This window comes from Glycine max, chromosome 18 (genome assembly GCF_000004515.6).
Source record: "Glycine max cultivar Williams 82 chromosome 18, Glycine_max_v4.0, whole genome shotgun sequence".
NCBI lineage: Eukaryota > Viridiplantae > Streptophyta > Magnoliopsida > Fabales > Fabaceae > Glycine > Glycine max.
In genome coordinates this window covers 44,162,243-44,178,839 of record NC_038254.2, presented here as the reverse complement: position 1 = coordinate 44,178,839, position 16,597 = coordinate 44,162,243, and the positions used below count along the sequence as shown (strand labels likewise).

Sequence of the window (16,597 nt, the reverse complement as noted above, 5' to 3'; positions counted from 1 at the left end):
TGTACAATAAGAAATAAATACAATTTAAACATTCTTCCATATTTAAATTTGACATAAATGTATATAGAGCAGTAGAAAAGTATGTTTGCTTTGGGTTCTGACAAGAGATGCTGCCTCCTGGTGTTTGTTGTACAAGGTCTAATTCATTTCAGGTAATGAACTTTTTTCTTCACAAAATTTACCTTAGAGAAAAATAAAATCGCAAGCATTAATTTGTAGATGCAAAATGGTAGTATCACGTGGGAGAGCTCTATATTTAGCACTAATACCAAATTAGACCTCTACTAAATATGTACGTGCAAGTCTTGGGCACAAAATAAAGCCAGAGGAAATAGGAAGTATTATTATTTGTGGATTATTTTGTTTCCCAAGTGTAAAATACTCACTCAGACTACTTCACCAATTGCCACAGACGTGGATGATAGTGGCGACCTCCGTGTTCTTCCTGCTTTAATTTTTCTTTCTTTCTTTCTTGGATTCATATTTTTTCTCATGCAATGAAAAGTACAATAGCAAGTGGACTTGTGCCAGTGCCAACTCAAAAGCAAGGGAATAAACTCAAACTCCAATGGGGTTATTGATAAAATTCAACCGTTTCCCTTGCTTTGATTAACAAATTATGTTAACTTCACAGCCTTTTGTGTTCAGCCCTAGCATATTCCGCTCTATTAAAAATCAAAACAACAAGAAAATCCAGCTGCTATCTGCGTTTTTGCCCTGGTTGTTTTGCATATATGAAAGGTTCTTTCTATCACACACATATCAGTACTGATTGTCACAAATGAAGTTAAAACTATTAAAACTGACATGTGAGGGAATAGCATATACACACCTTGATAATTTTCGTACTGCTTCAGCAGCAGCATAGATAGCAGTACCATAGGGTGAGCCTAACGTGTGTAGGAGCCTAGTGTGCACCATAATGGAATGGTGGTCTTAGCTCTGTGGCATAGCAGTGGTGGTGGTCCCACCAAAACTTCTTCTGCTGGTTGGTTAGGGATGACTCTGCCATGTCTTTCTTTCTTCTTCAAATAAGTCTTTTTAGCTAGTGAGAGAATTAAGGAAGGTGTTTGTGTTGCTAATTACAACGACATTTAGCTTATTTGAGAGTTAAAAACTTTTCGAAAAAAAAATTCATTAAAGCATCAACACCATAACCTCTAACCCTAACCCCTAATCCCTTAACCCCCTAACCTCTAACCCTAACCCCTAATCCAACCCCTAATCCCTTAAACCCCTAACTCTAACCCTAACCCCTAATCCCTTAACCCACTAACCCCTAACCCTAACCCCTATTAACCCTTAAACCCCTAAACCCTAATCCAACCATTAACCCTTAAACCCCTAAACCCTAATCCAACCCTTAATCCCTTAAACCCCTAACCTCTAACCCTAACCATAACCCAAACCCAAGCCACCCAACCCTATCCCTTAAACCCCTAACCTCTAACCATAACCCCTAATCCAACCCTTAACCCTTAAACTCCTAACTCTAACCATAACCCCTGACCTCTAACCCTAACCCCTAATCCAACCCTTAACCCTTAAACCCCTAACTCTAACCCTAACCCTACCCCAAACCCAAGCAACCCAACCCTATCCCCTAAACACTAATCCTATAACCTTGGCCCCAAAACCTAACCCTAATGCATAAAACCTAACCCTAACCCCTTGCCCTAACTCGAAAACCTAATCCATAAACCTAAACCTTTACCATAATCCATAAACCCCAACATTAAAACATATCCATCAACCCTAAACCATAACACCTAACCCTAATCTCTTAAACCTACCCATAAACCCTACACCCTAACCCTAATCCATCAACCATAACCCTAAAAACTAACCATAATCCATAAAACCTAACCATAACGTAAATTTAGTTTTATTATTTGTAAACTTAGTTTATTATTATAGTTTGATGCGCCACATAAAATTTATTTGTAAACTTATTATAGTTTATTATTTGTAAACTTAGTTTATTATTTCATTTGTGTACTTTAGTTTTATTTGTAAACTTAGTTTATTATTATAGTTTGATGCGCCACATAAACTCTATATATTAGTAAGGCATAATAAATCAAATGCGATAGATTAATTGTCAAAATCAAATGTCTTACAAACAACAACAAAATTACAAAGATACATCAAAATCAGTCATTATGGTGTCCGTGATGTCGTGAGGATGTGCCACATGGTCGATCCCATCTTCGCGCTTGACGATCAGGATTTCTTCTGCCGCCGCGTTGTCTCCCCGCTTCTACTTGCTCAGCCTCTGCAGAAAACTCCTGACGCAAATCAACACCTAATAAGTTGCCCATATCAGGTATTGCTCCGGGTACATTCCATTGCGAAGCAAATGGGGCGTTAGGTGTTGCCATGGGGGCATCGTGCTGCTGTGAAGGAGTCATAGTGGGCCATGAAAAATGAGGTTGTGTTTCCACAACACCACCGAACGAATGTGAGGTCTCAGAAGTATCAGTATGATGACCTGCAAAAGGATACTGATACATCTGTGAAGGATATTCGGAAAATGTTGCTGGCGTGTAATACATTCCATGACCACGCTCCATCATTTGTTGGGAATATTGTTCGGCTTCAACAGGCTCCATTCGTCTGCCTATGCCCCGAGTTTCAACACTTGACTGAAGAATGTGAAACTTTGGGGCTGGGAATTCACGCTCTGATGCTGGACCATGTGACACTGGCTCAGTGATTCTCTCTTGCTCTTCAGATATAATCGCTAACTTATCGACGTAAGGCACGAGATCATCAACCGTCCACGTGTTCCTCCCTTGTGGTGACACCATATATTGTAAAGTCTCCACAACTTCACCCTGCAATTAGTAGACTCAACAAATTATTGGTCATGCTTAAGAAATTAATTAAAAGTTAAACATTGAAAAACAGATAAATACCAATGCAGATGTGTTTGCATTGTTTGGGTCGACAAACATCTTTGTTTTACGCCTATACCACACCATGTAGTCTGAGTTATAACCCAGTAGGCCCTCCTGTCGAGGATAAACGTCGACCCTAAACTCTGCTTGATTGTTCCACTGATCAATGATTGGGGCCAACAGGTGGAACCAATTCTCATCTTGTTTTCCTTTGAGCGTTATGCCATGGAGATTCTGCGGTTGCGAAGGACACCCGGGAATGGGTTGTTGCAATCCAAATTGTCGTAAAACTCTATCGGGTTGGTGCCACTCAACAATATGGAAACAAATCAGTGGCACCACCGCAAACCAGGCTACACTTCCAACCACACAAATTGGAGGCAACGCTGCCATCACAGTTGCTGTGTATGGCTCCCAGACAAACTGCATATAACAACACACTTGTCATTTTTCAGTCAAGTGGCTACATATTAAAATTTCATTTAACCATTACATTACGATGTTCTTACCTCATGTCGTTTCATCAGATCCAATTTGCGACGGAAAACTCTAAGATCATCATTGCCAATATGCTGATTTCCACGTCGCAGCCACCTACAATAAAAATGAAATCATCATTGTCAACACGTTCCATCATTAAATATTTTTAATTCAAATCTAATTTTTTAAATGACAAACCTGTGTCCGAGTGGTTTATTTTCTATGATGGGAGGCGTCCTCTTTGGAGCTAAAGTTGTACATCGTTCCCATGCCCACATTTGGATTAAGATGCACATACCTCCGATTGATTTAACTTTGTAATCGGTGGCGCTGCACATCTCTCTATATAAATACGCAAGCACGGCAGGTCCCCACGCATACGTGCTGCACTGTTCGAAGTCACGTAAAAATTGTAGGTACCTTAAGGAAACTTTGCTACTACTTTTGTTAACAAAGAGGACACCTCCTATGAATCGAAGGATCCACGCACGGGTAAACCTTTGTAATTGTTCAACGTTACCCTCATCAATATTTATGTGAGAAAAATGGTGAGCCAGCCAATTTAATTTGACGACACTGCCTTCAAGTTCGCCTTCCTGTGGTCGGACTCCTAATAATTCTTCACATAAGTCGGTCCAATCAAGATTTGTTGAACCAATTAGTGGTGTCCCGTCAGTACGAAGACCTAATAAGACTGACACATCTTGGAGAGTAATGGTAGCCTCTCCGCATCTCAGGTGAAACGTGTGGGTTTCAGGCCTCCATCTTTCAATGAACGCACTAATTAAGGCTGCATTTATCTTTAGGTATCCCATCTTAATTATCCAATAAAACCCACATTGCCGAAGCAGAGGAACAATTTCCTCTGGTATTTGTTCTTCACCTTGATACGTCGGCACTGCTCGTCTGATGTGTAGTTTTCTGTCTGCTTCTCCATTCCAAACATGTTCTGAAACATGCTTGGGTTGCATCCACAAAACGTCACCCTCAATTGGACCAGACCTCGTTTGTATACTTGATGCGCATGATGACGAAGATGCCATTGATCCTACACAATAAAATATAATACAGTAAAATTAATAATAAAAATTACACATAGTCTCCAAATTTCAAATAAATAACAAATATTATAATTATCAATTCTAACTAAAACTAACTTAAGATAAAAAAACTAATAACACATATTCATAAAATTATAATTATCAATTCTAACTAAAACTAACTTAAGATAAAAAAAAAACCTAATAACACATATTAAATTATCAAATTAAATTAAATTTATCATTTCTAACTAAAACTAACTTAACATAAAAAAAAACTAATAACACATATTCATAAAATTAAAATTATAAATTCTAACTAAAACTAACTTAAGATAAAAAAAACTGATAACACATATGAAATTATCAAGTTAAGTTAAATTTATCATTTCTAACTAAAGCTAATTTAAGATAAAAAAAAACTAATAACACATATTCATAAAATTATAATTATAAATTCTAACTAAAACTAACTTAAGGTAATAAAAACTAATAACACATATTAAATTATCAAATTAAATTAAATTTATCATTTCTAACTAAAACTAACTTAAGATAAAAAAGCTAATAACACATGTTCATAAAATTATAATTATAAATTCTAAGTGAAACTAACTTAAGATAAAAAAAACAAATAACACATATTAAATTAAATTTATCATATCTAACTATAACTAATTTAACATAAAAAAAACTAATAACACATATTCATAAAATTAAAATTATAAATTCTAACTAAAACTAACTTAAGATAATAAAAACTAATAACACATATTAAATTATCAAATTAAATTAAATTTATCATTTCTAACTAAAACCAACTTAACATAAAAAAGCTAATAACACATATTCATAAAATTCTAATTATAAATTCTAACTAAAACTAACTTAAGATAAAAAAAACTAATAACACATATTAAATTATCAAATTAAATTAAAGTTATCATTTCTAACTAAAACTAACTTAACATAAAAAAACTAATAACACATATTAATAAAATTATAATTATAAATTCTAACTAAAACTAACTTAAGATAAAAAAGCTAATAACATATATTAAATTATCAAATTAAATTAAATTTATCATTTCTAACTAAAACTAACTTAAGATAAAAAACCTAATAACACATATTCATAAAATTCTAATTATAAATTCTAACTAAAACTAACTTAAGATAAAAAAAAACAAATAACACATATTAAATTAAATTTATCATATCTAACTATAACTAATTTAACATAAAAAAAAATAATAACACATATTCATAAAATTATAATTATCAATTCTAACTAAAACTAACTTATGATAAAAAAAACTAATAACACATATTAAATTATCAAATTAAACTAAAGTTATCCTTTCTAACTAAAACTAACTTAACATAAAAAACTAATAACACATATTAATAAAATTATAATTATAAATTCTAACTAAAACTAACTTAAGATAAAAATACTAATAACACATATTAATAAAACTATAATTATCATCAGCATACAAATAAAATAAAAAAATAATTAAATAAACTCACTGAAAAATTAGAATTGAAAATTTTTTTTCAAACACAAACAGCACAACAGCAACAATCCTTCTTCACAGCACCAGCAAGCCCACCACCAAGCTTCTCTCTTCTCTATCTTTTTCAGGCGTGAATGGCCTACGGGGGAGGGGGGATTTAAAAACCCCAAGCAAGGCAAATCGCTGATCGTGCTGGCGATTTTGTCCAACCAAAACGCCATTGGAGCTGGCGACACCCTGCACCTAGGAACTGCCCATTGCAGGTTGCAGACTGCAGCGTTGGAAATAGCCTGCACCTAGGAACTGCAAACCCCTCAACTCGCCAGTCAAACTGGCGAGTCCAAGCTTCCTGCAACACGCCATTGAAGATGGCGACACCGGTGCCAGCTGTCGCGTCGACGACGAAATCGCCATTCCCTCCTGCGATTTGCATGGTCTCTACGTAAAAAAGAGCACCATGCAGGGATTACTTTAGAAACAGACCCATTTCGGGAAAATGTTTCTAAAAGTAACCCCATGCAGGAAATTTGCCGTATGAATGCTATGGATTCTCAAACCGTAAGGATGCTACGAATTACCAATCTGAAAGGATGTTATATCTTTTCATTTTCTATCAACACAGACAAAATAAACTCACAAGGGGGCTCACGGTGACGACGGGAGACAGGGACTGACAGTGCAACGCAAAGGGAGGGATGAAGACAGTGCAACGCAAAGGGACAACACAACACAAAGGGAGGGATGAATGGCAGGGACTGACAGTGCAACGCAAAGAGAGGGATGAATGAAAGGGACTGGCGGTGCGACGCAAAGGAAGGGACAACGAAGATTGAAACAGCAGGCACAGACACAAGATAGGTTGGGTGTAGGGAGGAGACTTGTTTTAAAATCTTGTTGGGTGCACAAGAATTTTACGCAGTGTAGGAAGAAAATCCCTTTGCTTTTTCCTGACTCTTGGTGTGGCCCTAGTTTTCTTTTTGTCGTCTTTTTTCATTTGTCACAAAAAAATATAAAATTTCTTATGATAATTTAACAGAAGTAATGAACTTGAAGCAACATTATGCAACAACAATAGAGCTGTCTCGTCAAAAGAACAAAGGGAGTAACTATGCAATACTTCTACATACTTAAGGGAGCAAGAAAGGTCCCAAGGATAAAGGAATATAACTTTACTTTCTCTACTGACATTTATCCAAGCAAAGTGGACTGATGAACTAACATAGCTACTATTAATTAATCAAATACTACAATAACTACAATTATAAACAACCCAAAAACAAAACCAAATTTCAAGCATTCCAATCAAGATACATGGCAAACTTAATAACAAAATGATAGTTCAAAGAATAGAAAGAATTCTACAAGGATGCTTATTATTCAGCATCCAAATTATCATATTGCCAAGGGTTGAATTCTGTTCTGCTGTCAGGCACCTCTATGCACTCAGAACTATCAACAGCAGCGCGATGTTCGGTATATTTACCATTGTATTGGTAAACTTCCAAGTCACCCCAAGGGGTCGGAGTTACTTCATCAGTTAAATCAAACCATCTAGGAGTGAACTTATGGCCCTTGGCCTCTCGGTTTCTCTTCTCAGTTCTTTGCCTCTCCTCCAAACTGAATAACAAGTTTAAGCACATATGGTAAGAGTTAAGATCTCTTAGGTGATGCTCATAGAGAAATATTAACAAACTTAAAACCTTTTTTCATCATTTCTTACCTGCTCTTCTCATAACCAGATGTGGATAGGTCACCCTTCTCAAGGGCCATTCTATCGGGACGTAGACGAGAATCAGATGCCAACAACTTCTTGGGAGCAGTGTCAAAGCTGTTAATCTTGTGTGCAAAATGCGTGTACTGGAATTTGTCCTTCTTGGGGGCATCAGCAACTCTCCAAATCTGTGCAGAATGGGAATGGTTACTTCAAAAAAATAATTCAAATTGATGGAACAAAAGGTGATGACAACCCAACCAAGCAGAAATCATAGAGTGACACTAAATGCTGCCATCTATCCTGAAAATCATACTATTTTATGTGCAGTGAAGCATAAGAAGTTGAGGACTCAAGTGATGGCCGGTATTAGACCACACCTAGAAAAAGCAAAGGTTAAATGCTCCCTAAACACACTTTTTATAGTTCATTTACTAATTTCCACAACTAAGCATTCAATTGTATGAAGTTAGAGCTGACTATTGTCAGAATTATTGCAGTTGATGCAGTACAACCATGTGAACCAAACCAAACCAAAATAATTCAAATCATGTATAAAACCAATAGATATGTACAAAACTTTTAAAAGTATAAATCTTAGATATGCTTACACGCAGTTTTGGATAAGTCACTAATCTCTACTAAAATTTCAGGAAGAGTTAAAATGACATAATATATAGAATAAATTGGCATGCTACTAACTCATAATATATCATATTTATAATAGTAATCAATAAAATCTGGTGTAACAGTGACGAAAGTTGAATTACAAACCTCTTTCAGCTCTGTGCCTGGAAGTGGTTCTCCCTCTGAGTCACAAAGTTGATAATTCATTGCCTCGTTCCATTTTCCAGTCATCAGTATCTTAGGCTCGTCAGCAGAATTATACACAAATCCATCCACTTCATATCTACCAGCTCTGCAAATGCAAAAATCTTTTTAAGTTGATAAGATATATAACAGCAGCACTGAATAAATTATTAAATTAAAAGTGCACAACTCCACATACTGAGCAAGAAATAGTAGGTTACGAGTGAACATTTGATGGCAAGAGAAAGTAGTCATACCCAAACCAGCCGCATGGTTGAAAATACAGCACCACTTTGTCCCCTGTAGTCAGATTTGTCAGGATCATCTCTCCTGATGAATCAATCCAAGTTCGTCCAAAAATCAAGTTGCTAACTTTTGTAGGAGGAGGCACCAAATCAAGGACCACACCATCTCTTTTGAGAGTAACACGCGTTCTGCATCCAAGTAACAGTATGTTACAAATGAATACAACTTAAAAAAGGTAAAATGTTTACTAATGAACTTTGTAGACATCCATCACACAAAAAGAACTACAAACTAAATTGAGGTAAAAGCATATGGAACATTCTTAAGCATAAGATACACAGTTTACAGTTCATGTCACCTATGTGTATTTTACTTCTATTTAATTACAAGGGAAAGCCATAAACAATACCCAGACTAAGATAACAAAAGAGGACCGAATGGGAGTGTAAAAACATTGAGTTCCACAAATCTCAGTAAAAATGAAGTGTCGTGGAAAAAGGTAGGCAAGTATTACCTTCCAACAGGATATAAATCAGCTGAGTTGCCAAGAAATTTGGTTTTCAATTTTGATGTTATATCATAAGTGAAATGTTCAGTTTCAGCATGCCCAGCACTCATTGGAGGGTGATGGCTGACCTATAGAGATTTGAATCACAAGTCAGAATCATACATAATATAGGAGCATCGTTGAATAAGTAAATAACAGTGAGAATTATGAATACTTCCATTATAATATGGATATCAAGAGAGGCCAAGCACCCTCCCACCCCCCCAAAAAAAATAAAAAAGGCATAAGAAACATGGGAATTTTCTTGATTTTGTTAAAAATAAACAGCACCTTAAACGTAACTCACCTGCTCTGATATAAATGTAATGCCACCATGGTTAACCATTTCATAAGTCTCACCAAGAATTGGATTGAATGGCTTCCATGTTCGTTGATAGGCATAGTAGATGGATATAAAGAATGATGCTGCAAAAATAATCTGTAAGATCAAATTCCATGCAATGTATGCACAAATGACAGAGACGGAGACGAGGGAGAGAGAACAAAAATGTGAAAGTAATGCTTACAAGCATATACTAGTCTCATGTATGGATCCTCAGTCTTATCTGCCATATCTAACAGGTAAGAGTACTCCATAAGCTGTGAAAATGTATTATGACCAATGAGATTGTACTGACAGAGAATTTGCTAAATAGTTTGTGTTAATGTAATAGCAAAAACAAATGCAGCAAAGTATATAAAACAGACCTCAGCCATTTTCTGAAGTATTGTCATTGGCTCAAAAATGATAACCGGAAGTGTCACCATTGATGTGATATCAGAGCCAACATACTTTTGCATCATTTTCCAGTAACCATCTCGCTCCTATTAAGTGTAAGTAAAGGAAATAAACATGCAGAATTGATACATTATAAATATGGAGGAAAAGAAATTCTCCAAAGTTCACCATGAGATAAAATAAAAATAAACTTTTATACCGATAATTAAAGAAACCATTGGTTTACATTGCATATTATCTGTAGACCATAGCATGACTTAGCAAGAAGCTTGCCCCAACATGCCAACCAGACCATAAGATTGACTAAAGTGGAAAACATCAAGGTTCAATAAGCACATTCCCATCCCTTTTAACAAAAATAACAAGCGACAATTCTTATCTATGAATCTAGATTGTTTCAATCAGTATAGAGGAATAACTGCCACGCATGATAAACTTTCTTTGACTTAGATGATTCTTTCATCCCCTATCAATCATCATATTTTGTTCAGACAGTCATGAGTGCAAGCCTTGTGAGTTGTGACCTTTAGTTTTTCTTCACTGCAACTTGCTAATACATTACAAAGATAGTGATAGGTGGTATACCTCTTGTTTCCATCGTCCCTTTTTTGCTTCCTCTTCAGCATCTTCAGTTCCTCCTTCTGGATTAATAACCTCCAGCCCCTCGTAGCCCACCAAACTGAGTAACAACATCAGAAATGGTCAACAAAAATAAACCTTACCAGCTCATGAAACTGAATGAGAGTAACACAAGCTTCAAGAAATAAATCAATCAATTACAAGCCATGTTTCAAGTGATGCTGAAACTGAAAAATGAATACGAAACCACAATTCTGAACATGATCAGAATACATTAAAATAATCAAGAATCTCATAAATTAAACCATGCATCAATAAGTGTGAAACAGCCACAAGCTAACACACACAACAGTGAAGACCATATATCATAATAAATCCAATCAATAAACAAACAAAACCAATTGAGAAAGATGAATTTCCAAAGGAAGCATCATCTAGCAGTGTTAAAAATTTTGATAAAAGGGGAAAATCGATGATCTTGGGACACCCCTAGAGAAAAACATCAAAAATGATAAATTTAACAACTTTCAAAATTCAACTCCAAAGGATTCATACCCATTAACGGATTTGGACATGGCACTGCCAAAATTGGACAAACTGGAAGCAATAGAAGCAAAAAAGCCACCCCCACCACCAGAAGCAGCAGCAACTTGCTTGGGATCCTTTGGAGCCATGGCAATGAAATCCAATCAAAGATGGAAACCCAATTGAGAAAAGAGAAGGGTTTCGAAAAAAATTCGTAGCCAACCCGATCTAATGAGGCAAATCAAATAGGTATACTTCACTTAAATATGGGTTTATTATTTTCTTAAAATGAATGAATGAATAATGAATCTACAAAAGTAAAAATAATATATAGAGAACAGCGAAGAAAGCAGGGATTTTGGTTGGCGGTTCTCGAATTTGAAAAGTCCAACGAGACTGAATGGAAATTGGAAAGTGGGTTGATATTTCTTCGTAGAGGTGATGACACAAGACAAATCAAAGAGGGTTTGTTCTGCACGCGCCAATAGGGCGCGTGGGGTGAGAAGTTGAATTGTGTTTTATGTTCAGAAAATCCAAATTGGCGGCTTTACGAGGAACATGTAATGCTGTTTTGGGATTGCAATCGTGCCCGGCAACTTTGTTTGTGTCATCATGTCGTCTCCGTACATACATACCAAGTGCTTTTTTCTTTTAAAAAAAATGTATATATTTTTTAATCAAAGTACATATAATATGAGTGATAAATAAGGAATAATAATAAGGATCATCCAGTTGAGTGTGTTAAAAATATTTATTAAAAAATTTGAAAAATTATAATATGAGTATATTAAGAATTATGGTGAGAGTATTAGTGCTTATAATTTAGTGATTTTTTTTTATTTTTAGTCTTTATAAAATTATTTTTTTATTTTTATTTGTTACAAGTTATATTTATTTTATTTTTCGTCTTTATAATCTTTTAGGTGTCATTTTTTCACAGTTCAAAGTGTTATCTAAAGTATTTTAAAGGCTGATAACAAAACATATTAATTTGCAATGACTAAAAACAAAAAAATAATTTTACAATGACAAAAAAATGTTTATTGAAGTACAAGTGTGAGGTAGAGTTCCACATTAGATTCAAATCGGAAGGTTAAGAACTATATAAGTGAGGATAAGACGCACAGACCTGAACCTTAAGATTTTGGGTTAAAGTGTGGTGTCAAGTTCACTCATATGATTTGCTCATGGTCCATTGGTGAAAATCTCTCAAGTGTTTACCCCTTTGGATTTCCCAACAATTGATATCAAAGTCAATAGTTTGACTTGGTGACTTATCAAAAGTTTTCCTGGCGTCTGAGGTCAGACAGCAAATCTCGCAAGTGTTGCGACGGTGCAAGGTACTAGAGCATTAAGGTTTTGAGTTAAAATGTGATTTCAAGTTCACTCATATGGTTTGCTCATGACCCATTGGTGAATATTCCCCTAGTGTTTGCCCCTCTAATTTCCCAACAACGCTAAATTACAAGAACTAAAAAAATATTTAAATGATAATAATACTTTATAATAATTATATACTTTTAATTTGGAAGACTTATTAATATGCTTGAAATGAAAGTTGGCTTCACTTAGTCATGATAATTAATATGGCTTCACTTTGTCATCTTCGTCATAACTCTTCTTATAAAGGTAATCACACCATAAATAAATAAAAACTCACCAAAATCATTATAGGAGAAGGATTTCACCTGATGGTTTGCGAATGACTTTATTTCCATATCAATCACTATCCACTTTTCCTATAAGAAAATTCAGCATGGGGTAGGCATTCATCCCAAGCTTTCAAATTCTTACCTACCAAGTACCTTATAAGTTGATATAAAGTTTGATTTACTGAGATGACAGGCATAGCACATGGGCTCAAGCTTTCTCTCACCCATCCTTTTTCCATCAAGCTCTCCACTTGCCTTTGGATCTCTTTTGTCTCTTACGGATTGCTTCTATATGTTGGCTTATTTGGTAAGGAAGCTCCTGACACGAGATCAATTTGGTGCTCTATCCCTCTTAAAGGAAGAAACCCATGAAGGGGTCTTTGTGGAAGACATCTCCAAACTTCTTCAATATTCCACACCTAGTGGAAAAGAATTAGCAATAGAAGACAAAACGCTAATCATGAGGAATTAGTAAATACATAGGTTGCCTAGCTAGCATCACTCATTTCACCTCTTTTTCTCTTATGAATAAGCTCTATATTTTTCTCTCTCGATTTTCATCTTTTTTTTTTTTTACAGTTTCACTCTCTTTTTTTCTCCTTTCATGTTGCTTTCTCTTTTTATCACTTTTTCTTTTCTCTTTTTTTCTATCATGTTCTCTTTTCACTCTCATTTTTATTTGATCCTCACAAACCTAACTTGGAGACAAAGGTGTGAGGGTAACCTTTTTCGCTTTATGTACAAATGAATTTTTTTTTATGACTCCATTATGGACAACACCCTTATCATACTACTAAGGCCTTCCAAGAAAGATCCTCACAAACCTAACTTGGAGACAAAGGTGTGAGGGTAGCCTTTTTCGCTTTATGTACAAATGAAATTTTTTTTATGACACCATTATGGACAACACCCTTATCATACTACCAATGCCTTCCAAGTAAGAGATGACTAGCCTCTATAGGGACTACATCAAACAATATTTCATCAACATATTTTCCAATGGAGAAGCATATCAAAACTTGTCTATCTACAACTAGCTCCCCATTCTCACTCAACCATTGTAGTTTGTAAGGCCTAAGGTGAAGGGAAGTTTTCAAAGCTAGCTTTTCAATCAATCTTTGGCTAGCACATTAGTGCAACTACCCCCATCAATAATCAAAGAGCATATTTTTTTCATGACCATGCACCTAGTATGAAAAATATTCTCCCTTTGAGTTTCATCTTTATCCTTACACACACTGCCCATTAACCTCCTAGCCATCAAAAGATCACCTTCCAGGGGTTGTACATCACATTCACTTTCACTTTCACTAGAAGAACTAGAAGAGCTAGAAGAAGATGCACTAGTGATATCCCCATTACCCAACACAACCATAGTCCTTTTGTTAGGACATTGTGAGACAATATGACCATTTCCCAAACACTTGAAACATTTAATAGAACTCGTTTTTGAAGAAGTGGGAGTAGGTTTAGAATTATTTTTACAAAGGGCAGCATCTTTTTCATGAGATATGAATGAAGTTCCTCCCTCCTTCTTGAATGTCTCCTTATCCTTCCAAGTTGAAGTGTCATAGGAGGACTTCTTGTATATTTGCTTCCTCTTCAATTTCTATTCTACCTTGATAGCTTGATGAATGAGATCCTCCAAAGAGGTATAGTGGTGTAACTCTACAATGTCTTGGATCCCCCTATTGAGACCATGCAAAAACCTTGCCATGGTGGCCTCTTGAGACTTCTCAATTTGAGCCTTAATCAAGAAAATCTCCATTTCTTTGTAATACTCATCCACACTCCTATTTCCTTGAGTTAGTATAGGAAGCTTGTTCTGAAGGTCTCTCCCATAACAGGATGACACAAACCTCTCTCTCAAAACTCTCTTCATGTCTTGCCACATATTAATCAAAGGCCTTCTCATCCTCTCAACATCACTCATCATTTGGTTCCACCACAATAAAGCATATCCCTCAAACTCTAGTGAGGCCAATTTGATCTTTTTCTCTTCATTGTAGTTGTAACAAGCAAATACTTGCTCAACCTTCATCTCCCACTCAAGATACACTCCTGAATCACAATTCCATTTAAAAGTAAGGATCTTCACCTTTAGTTCCTTAACCCCTTCCTCTATTTGCATACCTCTATATCTTCTATGATTTCTTCTCTCCTTGTACCTCCCATTCCTCATTCCTCCCTCATCCTCTTCATACCCCTCATCTTCTCCATGAAAAGAATTAGATGATCTGTCATCTCTTCTTCGCTCTATATTTTCACTACTCCTATGTATTCTTCTCAAACTCTCCTCATTCTCCTTTCTCATTCTTGTCATCCTTTCTTCATTTTCATAACTCATTCTTCTTATTTGATCACCAAGTTTAATCATCTCCACCATGAGCCTTACGGTTTTTGGAGATGGTGGAGTAGCATCTCCACTTGTAGAAGCCATACCTACAAGGAAAGTTAGTGCACAAGTAATAAATAAAATAGGACCTCACCACTCAAACTTAGTGTTTTACTCAAGTTCACTTGTGTATCACTCTTTCAAGGCTTTTTCTGTTATAATATGCACTCTTGCCTTTTACCACTCTTGCTCCTCGTTAGTTCTTAAGCAAAACCTTCAAGCTCAAAATCAAGAAGTATTCAATGTGAAATATTTCACAAATCAAAACTCAACTCAAGAAGTCAAGAATAGAAATACTCTAAGAGAAAACTAAAAAATTTAAAGAACAAGCAAAAATAATGAAAGAAATACTCAGAAGGAATGACAAGGAAGACAACAAACTAGAAGACTCCATAATCAAGAAAAAGAATTGTCCAAGAATTGAACTATAATAGATGTAAATAACCAACAAGACACAATTTTTTTTTTTGAAATATAGGTATGTAAAAACTAGAAGGATTTTGAATGCAAAACTTTTTTTTTGTTTTTTTCCCTCCTTTTATTTATCTCTACACGTTTTTTGGGCACAAAATTCAAATTTGAATGCAAATATGTGATTGGGCAGATCCAAATCTAGACTGTAACAGAATTTTGGCTCCAAATTTGAAAACTAAATTTCTTTCTTCTTTTACTTCTTTTTTTTCCCTTTTTTGCACGAATTTTGATACTATATAGAAAAAGAAGATAAAAAGATATTGATACTAGATAAAGTTCCGAAAAAAAAGAAAGATAGACTCAAATATATAAAACAAAGGAAGATGAAATAATGATATAGAGTTAAACAAAAGGGAAAGAACTAATAAAGAAAGAAACACACAAGAAGAAAGGAAACATAAAGGATAGATAACACCTGGTTCAAGAACCAAATCTTTGATACCAATCGATGAACCCTAGTTTGCGGATCCAATTTTTAGGATTAGCAAACTAGGGAACCTATTTGAAACTCTATGAGTTGATGATGATTTGTCACAGAGAATATAATTTTTTGATAAGAACCTAAGGTTTCACACAAGAACAAGAGCACACTTTCTTACTTAACTGTATTTAATATGAAATTTCATAAAAAAAACTATCAATCAAGCGTTTAAGGAGTTTATTTATAACTCCTACTAATAACCCTAAAGTAGGTCCAATGCCTCATAACTAATCTAATAATTAAAAGACTCCAAAATAACAATAAAAGGTTGCAGCCTATTATAAGTTTAAAAATAGGCCCAAAATATAATTTAAAATGAAAATAAATCTTATTTTAAAAGTTGGTTAAATTTTTATGAGCTCTTTTTCTTCTCTTTTTTTCATGAGAGAATTTAGTTTCTTGTCAAACCTTTCTTAAAATCTCTTACTCTTTGCTCAAAGTGATTGGTCCATCCATGTTGAACTCACTCAAATGAAACTTTTTCTCTCTTTCTCCTTA

The 16,597-nt window shown here is 35.0% G+C and overlaps 2 protein-coding genes across 2 annotated transcripts; both read right to left on the bottom strand.

Moving 5' to 3' along the window:
• Positions 1-2,078: 2,078 nt before the first annotated feature.
• On the bottom strand, positions 2,079-3,486 carry LOC106797077 (uncharacterized). The gene is made up of 2 exons (XM_014770784.3): positions 2,919-3,486; positions 2,079-2,837 (listed from the first exon to the last, which is right to left on the bottom strand). The coding sequence occupies exons 1-2, from the start codon at positions 3,327-3,329 to the stop codon at positions 2,154-2,156; spliced, it is 1,095 nt and encodes a 364-aa protein (XP_014626270.2). The 5' UTR covers positions 3,330-3,486; the 3' UTR covers positions 2,079-2,153.
• Positions 3,487-7,014: 3,528 nt separating this feature from the next.
• On the bottom strand, positions 7,015-11,521 carry LOC100775781 (oxysterol-binding protein-related protein 3B-like). The gene is made up of 10 exons (NM_001399626.1): positions 11,128-11,521; positions 10,579-10,672; positions 9,963-10,079; positions 9,782-9,854; positions 9,562-9,680; positions 9,222-9,343; positions 8,719-8,895; positions 8,426-8,570; positions 7,661-7,839; positions 7,015-7,557 (listed from the first exon to the last, which is right to left on the bottom strand). The coding sequence occupies exons 1-10, from the start codon at positions 11,244-11,246 to the stop codon at positions 7,314-7,316; spliced, it is 1,389 nt and encodes a 462-aa protein (NP_001386555.1). The 5' UTR covers positions 11,247-11,521; the 3' UTR covers positions 7,015-7,313.
• Positions 11,522-16,597: the final 5,076 nt, after the last annotated feature.